This window comes from Poecilia mexicana, unplaced genomic scaffold, assembly GCF_051168715.1.
Source record: "Poecilia mexicana isolate PSO_F unplaced genomic scaffold, ASM5116871v1 scaffold_5, whole genome shotgun sequence".
Classification (NCBI taxonomy): Eukaryota; Metazoa; Chordata; class Actinopteri; order Cyprinodontiformes; family Poeciliidae; genus Poecilia; species Poecilia mexicana.
Genome location: NW_028263374.1, coordinates 8,162,039 through 8,175,467, shown reverse-complemented (window position 1 = coordinate 8,175,467; position 13,429 = coordinate 8,162,039). Strand labels below are relative to the sequence as shown.

Below are 13,429 nucleotides of genomic sequence, written 5' to 3'. Positions count from 1 at the left end.
CCAGCAGTGATTAGAAATTAGCCTGTCGTCAAAAAGTGCTTCTGGGGTTCAGTCTGAACCAGCAGCATTTCAGCTTGTGGTTATTGCCCACTCAACACATATAAACCTGATATTTCAACTCCCAAAGGGGGGCTGGAATGTTTTCCAATTTCTTTGTCAGGTTTAAGTGAGGAAAACAAACAAACAGGATGCTTGGGCTTCCCATTTCAGGTTAGGATCGGACAAGACTGGAGGTTCAATCAACACAATTTACTGAAGACATTTAGGAAAGAACTGAATCTGGACGATTAATTTATATTGCTGAGGGGAAATCCATTTGAGACAAATAATCTGTCACGCTGTTTGGTCGTGATCACTTCCTGGAGGGGCAACGCTGCAACACGACGCTCTCGCTGCTCTGTTGTCTTTTTACTTCTCATCAACATAGAAAGTAACTCCTGCACTCTGTATCTTTTTTGTGTGCCTGCTCTGTAATTTGGAAAATGAACTGAACTTGAAGCATTGTTTAATGACTAGCATCAGTTGATGCAAGATTGAACTGAAATTACTTGTTTTTTTGTAAAGTTCAAGTCGACAAGCCGTGAACTGGCAACATAGAAATAAACCGAATTGAATTGAATTACTGGACTTTAGTGCCATTTAGCCTTTTAATGTTTTTGAAAAGCAACAATTCAAGAACAAATGCCAGAACATCACACTCTGCCAATAAGCCGTCTGATCCTTCGAGCTCAGCAGTGCCTGTGCTGTTGGGGCGGCCTGGCGGGGGTCTTAAACTGAGAGGATGTGGGCAGCTTACAGTTCTACGGGGGTCGAAGTTCAGAGCGAGACAGGGAACGAGACCACAGGATTCTTTGAAAACAGGAGATCTCAGGGGCCTTCAGAGGTGCGCTCAACGCGCCGTGGAGCTCTGAAGCCTTTGTTGGTCTCCGTCGCCAAGCTTTGAGCAGAAGACGGCAGAGCTGAACCTCTAGGTTCACTTTTCTACTCCATGCAGTCGAGTTTTACAGTTTCTGTGTCTGCAAAAATATCCAAGTCGCTTTATTCACACTTCTTATTGTGAATAAAGTCACCAGTAGCTTTAAGCGGTACTCATTCACAAGGGAGAACATTCATTTAAAGTTTGGATTTGAGGGAGTTTCACTTAAAAAACACTTTTATAGTTCATCTTAAGCGGAGTGTATTTTATCTTTTTAATAAGTTAAAGCAAAGGAAGCTGAGTCGTGTGAATTCCTATTTTAAATTGATCTCTTGAGAACAACTCACTCAGATGCAATAAACACGATAGTGTAGTATACATATCCTTACTGCATAATCAGCATTAAATCGTTAAAATCTTTAGTTTCCATCAGTTGGGAGCAGTAATTATCAAAATTAACATACATAAATTGAAATGCATCACCCTGTGAGCAACGAGTCGACACAAGATACAAGTTCCAGCTCGTCAATCACAAAAATAAGAACATTTCAGTGACATTCAGATTTATTGAGACAGACATTTACTTCCGTAATCTAACAGTGAAACCTACATATTGGAGAGATTCATTACACACAGGCCTATTTCATGTAAACTCAAAGCCTGGCGGCCAAATCTGGCCATCGAAAGCTTTTCATGTGGCCCTCTAGACTGCAGAGAGACGGATCTTCATTAACAAGTTGAGGTAAAAATATATCAGTGTAGTTTTTATCTCTACACTGCCAAATCACATCAATTTGAAAAAAAAAAAAAAAAGCTCAATATTTTAAGAATTTACTGAACTGCAGAGACAGCCATTTGTTAATATTTTAACAATTTAATGGGTTTTATCTATAAAAAAAAAACTGGTATAACTCGTCCTTCATGACCTCGATATGGCTCAAAATAAAGATGAGCTGGACAGCCCTGCTCTACAATACGAGGAAGTTGGGTCACAAAAGCTTGCTGTTCAGGATGCTGTTTAAAATATGAATGAAAAGTTGGCTGGAAGGAAAAGCTGTAGTGGGAGAAGACGAAGAGACAACATGGAAAAAGCAGCGTACTGAGTTATTGAAATAAACTGTAACATATCCTGAAAACCCATTTTTCAGGAATTATGTTAAACCAGTGGATTAAAGTTGGACTAAAGCACTACTCTGAACACCTAATTTATCTTTGTGTTAAAAAAAAAAAGAAATATTTTCTACTGCAACAACAAATCCTCTTCTAGCCTTGCGCAGTGTGAGCTGCCTCATTTGACCTCGTCACATGCCGTTCTGAACACATCGCTGAGGTTTGCGAAGAGTTGTTCTCATTTGAAACCTCGCACCTGTACGACCCCAAGCATGTGTGCAAATCCATCCACATCACACGCTGATGCACGCGGAGTCAAAACTGCCTCAGCATCCAGTTTCTTCCTCTTCTTTCACATGTTTTATGCAGCGCCACAGGGCAGGACTGCCTTGAAAATATTCAGCGGTGAACGTTACAAACGCAGGCCGAACGTCGTTCCTTCTGTCTGTGCACCTTTGAGCGAAAACTCAAGAGAAGCTCGAAAGGAAAGAAATGACTAAGCTTTCGGCATCCATGAGCTTTTAGTTCCTCCACTGAGGCTCTGACTGAAGCTCGATATCGCCAACCGGAGGACACCGAAGGCACTACAGTCAGTTCTAGATAAAAAAGGGGGAGGGGGAGGAAATCACAATCAAAACAATTTATTTCAAGGTTACTATGGCATGGTTAGCAAAACATAATAGAAATATAAACTTTTCAGCTATATTCAGTAACTGAGTGATTATTAACACTCTAGACACACACACTTCCTTAAAACCCCAGACTTAAGGCTAGCCAGCTAGCATTAGACCTTCAGAAGTGATCTTATTTTTTCCTTTGTAAAAATGCTGCCAATAATAATACATAAATAGTTACACTGCTGTTTGATTTGATGAATTTAGGTGTTATAAAGTGACATTTTAGGTGAACATAATCGGAGAAAAGTAATAGTGTTGGTGTGATTTATTAGTTTCAACAACCCAGAATCGAGTCGTCCCACAGCTTCTCCTCCTCTGTCCTTGTGTCAACCACTTCCTTAGCTTTCTTCTTCTCTTTCCTGGGCTTGGTCGACTTACTGTGTCCACTCTCGCAGGGTTCAGCACTGGTTTTAGCCTGCGAACGTGATCTGTCACTCGTGCTTCCTTCCTGGTCCGGCTCAAAGTCCTCCTGCTGACATGCTTTCTGTTTCCGTGTCTGCCTGCGGTGAGCTTTAAGCTTCTTCCCGCTCCTCTCCTCCCCCGACTCCCCAAACTGCTCCCGCCTCCTGTCCTCGGAGTCATAACTCCTCTCCATCCTCTGCCTCTTCGTCCTGCTCTCCGCCGCGCCAGACTCCTCATCTTCCCTGTGTCTTTTCGTTCTTCTCTTTTCTGGATTCCTGTTTTCGCATTCATCGCTTTCGCTTCCGTCTGAGCTGTGAGGAGAGGAGGACGACGATGTGGTGCACGTGGAGGAGGTAGAGAGTCTTCTTTGCCGTCCAGTGTCTGTGGGCCAGCCGGTAAACTGTGTGGAACTTGGGTGAGCAGGAGGAAAGCTGTAGGGCCGGCCAATGGGAGGCCAGGATGGAGCTGGAGCGAAAGCAAACCGTGGCGCAGGATAAGGCTGAGGAGGAAGGTGGGAAATTTGAGGGAAGTCAGGCAGAAAAACAGGCGCTGCAGTCAAATCGCACTGATCTTTGTGCTGCACCTCCTCTTCTTCTTCATAATCGTCGTCGTTCTGTGTGTTTTCTTCAGGGAGAAGCTCGCTGGTCTTGGGGGTGATTCCTCTGACCTTTTGCACTTGGATGTAGTCGGCCAGTTCGTCGGCGAACGTGCTGTAGACCTTTGGCTGGGATTTAAAAAGGATCCTCAACTTCTTCTCCCTGACCCAACAACAGACAAACAAAAGTTGGGCTTATTTCCTTTCACGTGAATATAAATTAAACGCATCGTGTTCATTTGATTCAGTTTATCAAAGCACCAAACATTAAGCAGACAAAAAGGAGTAGTTTCGCCGTTTGAAAACGCAAACAAACTACTGGAGACGGTAGAGGGGCGTGTAGATGTGGTCAGGTCGAGCCAACGATATTCAAAACTGGTGTGAAAACATCTGCAGCTCCTGGTTGGATTTTACTTTCCACACAGTTCCTTGCAGAGTTGTGGATACCTCTTGGCTTCATCCACAAATTCTAACGTACTTTTCCAGATGTTTTGTGAAAGACCAAAATTTATTTGACCGTAATTTCTCAAATATAATTTCAGCAAAGTTAACAAACGCAATAAACTTTCGCTGCGTCTTCGTCTGACGTTAGCGAATGCAGCAAGTCAGCGATTTCGTGCCGCCCGATGGTTTTCCTAAGATGGAAAACTTTTTTTTTTTTCTTTATTTTACCAATTTGAGTAATAAACTAAACTTGACTGAATTATTTAATAACTAGTTGACTTTGAATCTGACTCAGGCAATATTTGTTGTGAATTTATGCTGTATAGAAAAACTGAATTGAGCTGAAATGGGAAAAACAAAGTCTCGCTCTCACCTGATCTGGTGTTTGTTTCCCTGCATGTGAGCCTGGTACATCTTTAGGGAGTTGGTTGACACGCCACACATCTGGCACATAAAAGAGCTCCCTGGAGACAAAACAAATGGCATACATCACAAGAATATCACAAATTTAAGACAAGATAGAAGACGGTTCACTTCATCTTGCTACCTCAAACAGGAAAAATCTAATTATGTAATTATGTATGTTGTTTTTGAGGCTCATCTCATTTCTTCCATCTTAATGTAGTTTTTTTTTTCTACCACTTTACAATAAAGAAGAGCGATCCGTAGATACACAAGTATCTCCGCAGTTCAAGAAAACAAGGCCAAGAAGAAGCTAAAGTTAATTTATTTAAAGTTGGGTAGATTTTATGTATTGTGACATAAACCTGTTGTCTTGCAGTACCTTGCTGCGCATCGTTTCCATGCGCTTTGAGGAGCTCCTCTCTGGCCATTTTTTTCTGGTGTTTGCGTCCGTTGTAGTGCTGCAAGGCCATCTGAGGGTTGTTAAAAGAGGCGACACATAGGGCGCAGTACTTGTTGGGATCTTTGAGATCAACCCCTGTGTTCGAGAGAGCCGGGTTGTTTGAGGTCGGGGTTGGATCGGGGCGACACTCCGGGTCGTCCTCCTGGGACGAGTTCTGGTCGGAGCCAACGGGATCCTGGGTGACGGCTGGCGAGTTACGCACTGCGGTGTCCTTGACTGCGGGTTCAGTGGGAAACAAAGTTCAGGTTAATTTGTGGCTGAACTTGAACATTTGTGAGAACACAAAGAGTATGAACAATATTAGTTGGCGATACATATGGGGGAAAAAAACCCTCAACAGATTCCTTTTCAATCAATCAAAAACTACTTGCCTGGCATGAGAAGACTTCGCTTACGCAGATTTTTTGCATGGATTTTGCCTTCGTAGTGCGACTTTGCGACCACGTGCGAGCTGAACACCACGTAGCACAGCTCACAGAAACGGTTTCTATCGCGGGACGTGTTCTGTTGCAAAAAGCCAACAGTCGTGAGGCAGAACAAAGTTGTTTGGCAGAAAAAAAACTTCGAGGAGTATCAGCACTTTTGCATGCAACCGTTTCATGTAAATCCTCCTTACTTTGTCCCAGGCCCCAGAGGACAATTTAAAAAAAAAAAAAAAACGGATTAGGTACCAACCTGGCAACCTCTGCCCAGATCTGCTCTCATAGCATTCAGATAAGTTTTGACTTTCTGAGAGTGTTGTTTTCCCTGCAGTTGGAGTAGATGGCAGACATTACCAAACACACTCATATGACCTGTCAGAACAGCATTCAGGCCAGAAATCCACGACTTGGACGTCGCTGCTCACCTCATAATGGGCCACCCGATTGGATTCAAACATCAGGTTAGAAGAGCAAATGTGGCAATAATAGTCAGTGAGGAGACCCTCTAGCAGCTCTTCGTCACTCTTTTGTTCTACATGACAAAAATGAATTAAATACAATTAATCATGATGACCAAATAACTCAAGCAATGCCTTATGAGACATTTTTTTCTGAAGTTATGCCACCGCTCCCCTTAGATGTTTCATAGAAAATACATTTTGTAGACGAATTAAATTAACTCTGTGAGAATCCACCTGTTTCTTTGGCTTCTGGTCAATTTTATCTCGCCATAAATTTCACATAAAATTCTGTAAAATATTTTCTACTTTTGATATTTCTTCGTAGATAAGGTGAACATTTTAAATTTGAAACATTTTAAACACTTTGGCTAAACTACTAGCAAAATATGGTTTATTTATATTAGTAATTACTTTGCGTGATTTGTTGTAGAAATCCATAAATCTGGACTGCAAATCTATCCCTACATTCAAATACTGCTCTAAAATCAAAACTTACCTATTAAGATTACTTACAGTAAGTTGTGTGACTGTACTGTAAACAGAACAAAAATAACTAATAATTTATTGGTATCATCACAGGATATCTGAATTTCTATCATTTGTTCCCACTCAGTATTAAATGCAATAATTATCAGTTCATTAAGATCACTAAAACATTTGATTTAAAACACATGAAACTAATTGTTTCACACTCAATTTGCTCATATTTTATGTTAATTTGTTGCTGTCACTGTAATAGCATTTCTTTACAACTCCAATTAATAATGAGCATGGTCAAAATAATTTTTTTTGTCTTATTTCAAAAATAAACGGCTTTTGTTGCATAAAACATGGTGTCACTATTATTGTCTAACGAATTGTGCATCGATTCCTTGATGTCACAAATCCATGATTATTTTCCTAGTCTTTCTGTGATTGCGCAAAAGCTCTCCATAAAGGACTATTTCAAAACAAACATCCAAAAATATTGAAAATAACTTAAATTTGATAGACTAAATGATATGGTGTACGGCCTATAGAACATGACGAATACATACTGTGGCCAAGGCGAACACTGTGTCACTGAAGCTGTAATGGTGAACTTTTCAGGTAAATGTTCAAAACTAAAACCTCTCAAAATGTCAGTAGTAACCATGGGCTGGTGTCAAGGTTCAACAAGACTGAAAACAAATACATCAAACCCACAAAAACTTTCTGCCATGTTGTTTCTACAACATAGCAAGTCTTCTAAAAAGGTGCCAGAGAGAGAGAGAGAGCCAGCGCGACCAGCTCTACAGAGCAGAGTAATGCCGTTCCCCCTCCCCCATCTATTGCTGCAGATCACCAGTCATCCAGAGGTGTGCACTTCCTACATTTTTGCTTTTTGGACTGATTATGTCTATTAATAGAATGTCTATTCTATTTAGGTCTATTCTATTAATAGACATAATCAGAGTCTAACTGATGTCTGTTAAAAAGATAAAACTTGAAAAAACAACAAAGCGTTTGTGAGCAGATATCCTGATTAACATGCCAATTTTGGCAACTCCCATTGAAATATACTGACCTTAGTACAACAGCATACTAAACTGTGGGGTAGAAATCTGCTTTGATATTGCTGGAGGTGAGGCACAAGAGTTGTTTAACTTAAAAATAAAAATTACTGTTCCTGCACTGTGTAGAGCGTTTGAATATAAACACTTTCAAATAAAAATCTGATTAGAATTAGTTTTGCTCCTGTTGTCATACCCACAGCAACTTTCTGGCCTTCACAGAAAACCAGCTGATATACTCTTATCTCTTATCCATATCATTTAGTCTATCAAATTTAAGTCATTTTTAAGAGAATAGAGTTTACCTCGTCACTGCAAAAACATTGTTTTGATTCACTTTAGAGAATCAAAACAAGATATTAGCCACTTTTAATATCTGTCCCTGAAATAAAAAATAATAATTCTGAATAAATTCAGTCATTTAATTGGGAAACAAACACCCTTAAACAACAGGCCTCATTAAAACACTGAATCTTCCCTGCAGCGGACGTTAGCCTCTTTAGCATAAAGGAGCTAACTAGCTCGAATGCTAGTCAGCTCGCCGAGGAAGCTAACGTTGGCTAGGAAAGTAAGGGCATAAGCCGGCTGAATGTTTACATTCCAGACACAACTCACCTTTAACCATGGTACTATCAGTTTTACTGTTTATTACTGTTTCAGAATCTGTGACAAAAGCCACACTAAGGGAACCAGAAGTGTTATTTTTAGCGTCTGACTCCGCAGACTGCAGAGCACAGACAGCTGAGGCCTCCATCTTTGTCCCCTGTTGCTTTGAACATGCGCAGTTGAAGTAACCCAGATAAGAGTCAGAACAGGCAGAAAACTCAGCGGTCATTGTGTTTTTGTCAGGTATTATATTTATTCTAGCATCTGATTATTGAAATGCAAACAACATAAATTAACATACCACAGACTACAGAAAGCACACACAAAAAAGAAAGAAAGAAAGAAAGAAAGAAAGAAAGAAAGAAAGAAAGAAAGAAAGAAAGAAAGAAAGAAAGAAAGAAAAAGAAAGAAAGAAAGAAAAATTGGGTTGCCTAACTGCTGAAAACCGCTGGACAATATCCTACCTTGGAAAACACACCTCTTCATCAAGTCCCACTTCTGAAGAGATTTATAAATAATAATAATAATAATAATAATAATAATAATAATAATAATAATAATAATAATAATAACAGATTTACTAAACCGGCAAGGAGCGGACTGGATGCATATTTAAATCTTGGCCTCGATTTTGAACCTATGCTTGCATTATTACCCTTTTGGAAGGATGTAGTTGTAATAATCGCCCATTTCTTTATTAATGTCTTTTTGTAAAAAAAACGTTTTCAAATTGGGTCATATCCAGTCAAAAAAAGTCAACGTTTTTGGTTTCAGTACAGTGCGTTTTTCAAAGTGTTTTAAAAATAACAATCTGAAAACTATCAAACAATTTTATTCCTTCTTTAGTTAATTAACCATATATCCTGTGGCAGTAGGGTAGGGTTAGGGTAGGTGGCATTTTCAGCAGCGAGAAGGGTTGGAGTTAGTGGGAAGATGGATGGAGCTAAAGCAATCCTGGAGAAAACCTGAGGCTGCCATCTGATGACTTCAGACCAGCCGGTGTTTAAAAAATTACATTAAAGCAAACTCATTTGTTAGAAAGACCCAATCAAACTCCAGTTAATCTGTGCTAATGTTTGGAAAAAAAAGATCTTCACAAAAAAAAAAAAAAATTGTCTAAAATGACTCATGCGAGTGTGTAATTTATCTCATTTTTATTTACTAGCCCGCCAAAACTCTACCTTTTCCACTCACATTTAAACATTTTCAGAGTTCAGAGTACTTTAAAAATAAGCACACAAAAGAGGTTAGTATCAAAATAGACACTTTATTTTGGGCTAGTATACCTTTCACGTTGAGTTGCCACTGAGAAAAACCACTTCAGACAAAACTACACAGAATTGTTCCAAGATGAAGACACAGGAGAACATGGTCGCCAGGTAGAAAAGCGTAGTGGAGACAGGAAGCAGTTATTTTCTCTTCTGGAGCTCTCTGGCCAGCGCATCTAACTGTGAAGAGAGGAAATTAACAAGGCGTTACTGAGGGACTTTTTTTTCTTCGTCTTTTTACTGAAAAAACAACTAATTACATTTTTATAAAATCAAATACAATGTTGTTAACATTTAAAGGAAATCACTGATAATCTGTGCTTACTTACAACAATGTTTCTCAGGGTATTCCTCCTCTGGGGTCTCAGATAACTGCATTCCCCTGCCTCACACAACTTAATTTCCTCCGACATCTGAAGAAGAAAAACAAAACAAAAATAAAAAGAAAAAGAAAAGCAGATGGTATAACCACAAGTTAAATAGTCTCAATGAATGACTACATTATCAAATTTGTTAGATATATATATAAATATCTATAACCTCTGATGCTCCAAATGAGTCCAGCTCCCGTTTTCCTCCAGGATACCAGCCGTGGGACCAGTGCTGAGCGTCTGAGAGCTGAGCGCTAACACACATCAGAAGCACCAGCAGCAAAATGAGTCGAGACATGACACTGACGCCTAAAAGAAAATGGATCATTAAATTAGAAATGAATTATTAACACTAAAAATGTTTTATCTAAAAGCTATATGTTCAAGTGATTTTTGTTTTTCCACTTACAAACTCCAGATTGTTAGAAATCAATCCCAAAATATGATATAATAATACTGCCAATTGTAATATTTGGACCAACCAGTATTTGCTGTGAACTTGCTAAACAATTTTTCTGATTTTATCTTTTTTTTTTTTTTTGACACACCATCAGAGTTCTCAAGCTCTCAAGTTTACTTTAGGAATTAACATTTGAGTTAAAAGATAAAATCAGATAAGCTTGACCAAAAGATTTCAGTCACAATAAACCAGAATGAAAATATCCTTACCTGTATCTCTCACGAAGTTCTCTAACGATGTTTTTCTACAGTCGCTCGGAGGGTCCGACGTCGTTCTGGAGCTAAAACGGTGCTTTGATTCTCAATATCCTACAACTTTCACAGATACTTTTATGTTTCTCCCCAACTTCTTCCTCCTCTTTAGTATATATACCCCATTTCCAAAACCCTGGCCAGGTCCATTACTGACCCCTTTGGCTTGCTATGCCCCTATAATTAAAATGAAGGGTCCTTGACGACAATATGTCCACAAGACCTGACCAAATCCAATTATCCCCTGCAAACAGTCCTGAACGTCCAGGGATGTGACTCACACAAACTTTACCCATACAATGTTTGATTTTCATTCAATATTGGGTACATTCTGTTTTTTTTTTTTTAAAGAAATAAGAAGAAAAAGATCAATCTGTGCCATTTAATTCTTTTGGAATTAGCAATTTCGGAAATTCGTAAGTCCTTACAGAACCACTGGTCTAGTTAAAACAATTTCTGGGATTACATGTCTGATCTTGCTGGGTTGTTATGATGAAAATGTTTGACTGAAAACGTGAGGCGCCACCTGCTAATGCTGGTCTCAAACGGGACTGAAAACATGTCTCGTTAGAGTCTATAGCTAGTTTAGACGTTAAGACAGCTTTGAATTAGTTGATTCGCTGTGAGTTTAATTTTCTTTGAATGTAAATTCATTTTATTAAGCAGAATCATTACATTTCTGTTTTTTAAAGTCGAACGTGAAAACGGCACCGACCGTGAAAAAGTTTTGTCCTATTTCATACTTTAAAAACTAAGAGAATTCTCGAACAAACAGTAGTTTTAGAAAAAAAGTTAAATTAATTTTTCACTGGATTGCTAATGTAGCACAGCTTTAACCCTCGCTGGCGTCTGATTGGCTGAGCAATCCCGCGTGACGGCTCCTTCCTGGAAACACGTATTTGAGAAGGGGCTCACTTAATAATTTTCCTTAAGCACTTTTCTCTTCAAATCCAACTTATTTCCATAAGCAGTCCACAGTTGGTAACCTGCCAGTGTTGAATTAACACCCTAAAGTGTCTATATGTATCCAAGTCAGCAGGTGTTAAAGTAACACTTTTGAAAGTGTTAAAAGATTGACGCCCATTTTTTTGTTAAATTAACATTGGTCTATAATACTGAAATGGGTTTAAGTTAAACTTTCCATTTCTGTGTATTGTTTTGAATATTTTCCACTGGATTTGATTGACATCGACATCTTGTGGGTCAATTATTTACTTTTTAACATCACATTATGTTTTGTGATCAACACTACACTAGTGTTACTTTTAATATATTTAAACACCAGCACCGTTGTAAATGTTAATGTGACACTCTGTATTGTTGAATTTAACACCAGCTGACTTGGACACATATGGACACTTTTGCATGTTAATTCAACACTGGCATTTTTACTGTGTACTGATAGAAAGTATTACAACTTAAAAGCAGACCATAAAGAGACATGCTTGAGAAACTGAGTCAGTTTTGGCTAAATTCAGGTTTTAATCAGTTTAGATCACAATAATTTGAACTTTCAGATCAACGTCATACATTTTCCTTTGTAGTCAGAGACGGATTATAATTTGTGTTCATTTTTACCACGGTGCTCATCTTTGTTAGTTCCTGTTCATTTTGTTCCCTTCACTTAGTCATTACATTTGGGGAATTCATTACACATTTCAGTCTCAATTTTACTGATCACTTGCTCTCTTAGATTTTTTGTATATGTTAGCACTGATTTAAAATAAATCCAAATTGTTTTGCTACACAGATTACTCCACGGAACATTAGGATTAATCCATTGACGGATTGGTTCGCGAACACTGATGTAATTTAACATGGCTTACTATTTCCACAAGATGACATAAAGCCAGGAAGTAACCAATTTCAAGTGTTTACTCTTTTTTTTATTATTATTCTCCCACAAAGTCTCATCACACATGATCCCTCTGACCCTACTGACCTCTCAATGATGGAAAAAGTCAGGGCTGTGTGATGGCAAGGGGAACAAACAAGATGGATTCCTGCTCAGGGTTATATTTACTTTTTAGCAGAATCACTTAAGGCTCTTGATGCAAAGTGATTCTGTGTAACCCGGTAAAGAAATGGTTAAGTGCAATCCCTGGTCTTCTAAAAAAATAATAATAAAACACAAATATGGACAAAGCTTGATTATACTTGATGGCATTTTTCTAAAATGTTAGAATTAGCTCAAACCCTCTTCCTCATTTTTCCATCATTTTCCTTCAAAGGATAATTAGATAAAGCAGTTAAAAAAAACTTTTTATCTATCATGTTATGTAGATGTCGTCGACTCAGAAAGTGCTGCTGGCTATCTGCTACATGGCCACTATTCACTTTGTGGTTTGGTTCATTCATGAAATAAGACAGGTTCACATCCCGATTAGACTTTTACTTTTAGGTCGGCACTACAGATGGATACATAAAATCCAACCATCACAGAGTCCGTTTCTAAGTGTCTTCACTGAAAGCAAAGCGGAACCAAACTCGGTGTGCACAAACGTAATGAATAAAGCTGGTTCTGATTTTCATGTGCTGCGCAGTAATTAACCTGATCATTTGAAACCTATGCAACGCTGACCTCTAGAGGCTAGAACGTGTATTACTGAAGATCCACATTCTAGTCATGGGATTCAGAGCTGAAATTATACTAGCTTACACTGAAGTTGGCACATACTTTTCTCTTTAAACCAAGAACAAAAAAAAGCTACTTTAATTCAAAAATCCTAATTAGGAATAAAACACCAATTGTTCTACACAAAAGCATCTAATCATATTTACAACACACAAAAGAATGGTAGCATAAAATAGGATTATAAACTTTTTTTTAAAAAAACGGTTCCCCCTTTGATGCAACATTGCAAATATAATTCAGATGAACAAAAAATAATCACCTGCGTCCATACATTTGTAGTCTGGATAAATCACGTCTCATTATAAAAACTAATGTCTAATTCGTTAAGTAAATTTGCCAAGCTACAAGCAATTTGTCAACACATTCATTTAAAGAGGAATACATATATTTTGGGCAATAAACTCAGAACAAATG

General features: G+C 38.5%; 2 protein-coding genes across 3 annotated transcripts; both read right to left on the bottom strand.

The window, feature by feature from the left end:
• Nucleotides 1-2,651: 2,651 nt before the first annotated feature.
• On the bottom strand, nt 2,652-8,357 carry zmat1 (zinc finger matrin-type 1). Of its 2 annotated transcripts, XM_088005462.1 has the most exons (8): nt 8,040-8,357; nt 5,857-5,963; nt 5,685-5,756; nt 5,381-5,513; nt 4,929-5,225; nt 4,518-4,608; nt 3,689-3,863; nt 2,652-3,604 (listed from the first exon to the last, which is right to left on the bottom strand). In XM_088005462.1, the coding sequence occupies exons 1-8, from the start codon at nt 8,257-8,259 to the stop codon at nt 2,978-2,980; spliced, it is 1,722 nt and encodes a 573-aa protein (XP_087861588.1). In that variant the 5' UTR covers nt 8,260-8,357; the 3' UTR covers nt 2,652-2,977. The 2 variants fall into 2 exon arrangements, with proteins under 2 accessions (XP_087861588.1, XP_014858065.2); XM_015002579.2 differs by having other exon boundaries at nt 2,652-3,863; nt 8,040-8,356.
• A 386-nt stretch (nt 8,358-8,743) lies between these two features.
• On the bottom strand, nt 8,744-11,367 carry gnrh2 (gonadotropin-releasing hormone 2). Its single transcript, XM_088005463.1, has 3 exons — nt 9,839-11,367; nt 9,628-9,711; nt 8,744-9,478 (listed from the first exon to the last, which is right to left on the bottom strand). Exons 1-3 carry the CDS (start codon nt 9,995-9,997, stop codon nt 9,440-9,442), a joined length of 282 nt encoding a protein of 93 aa, XP_087861589.1. The 5' UTR covers nt 9,998-11,367; the 3' UTR covers nt 8,744-9,439.
• Between the last annotated feature and the right edge of the window lie 2,062 nt (nt 11,368-13,429).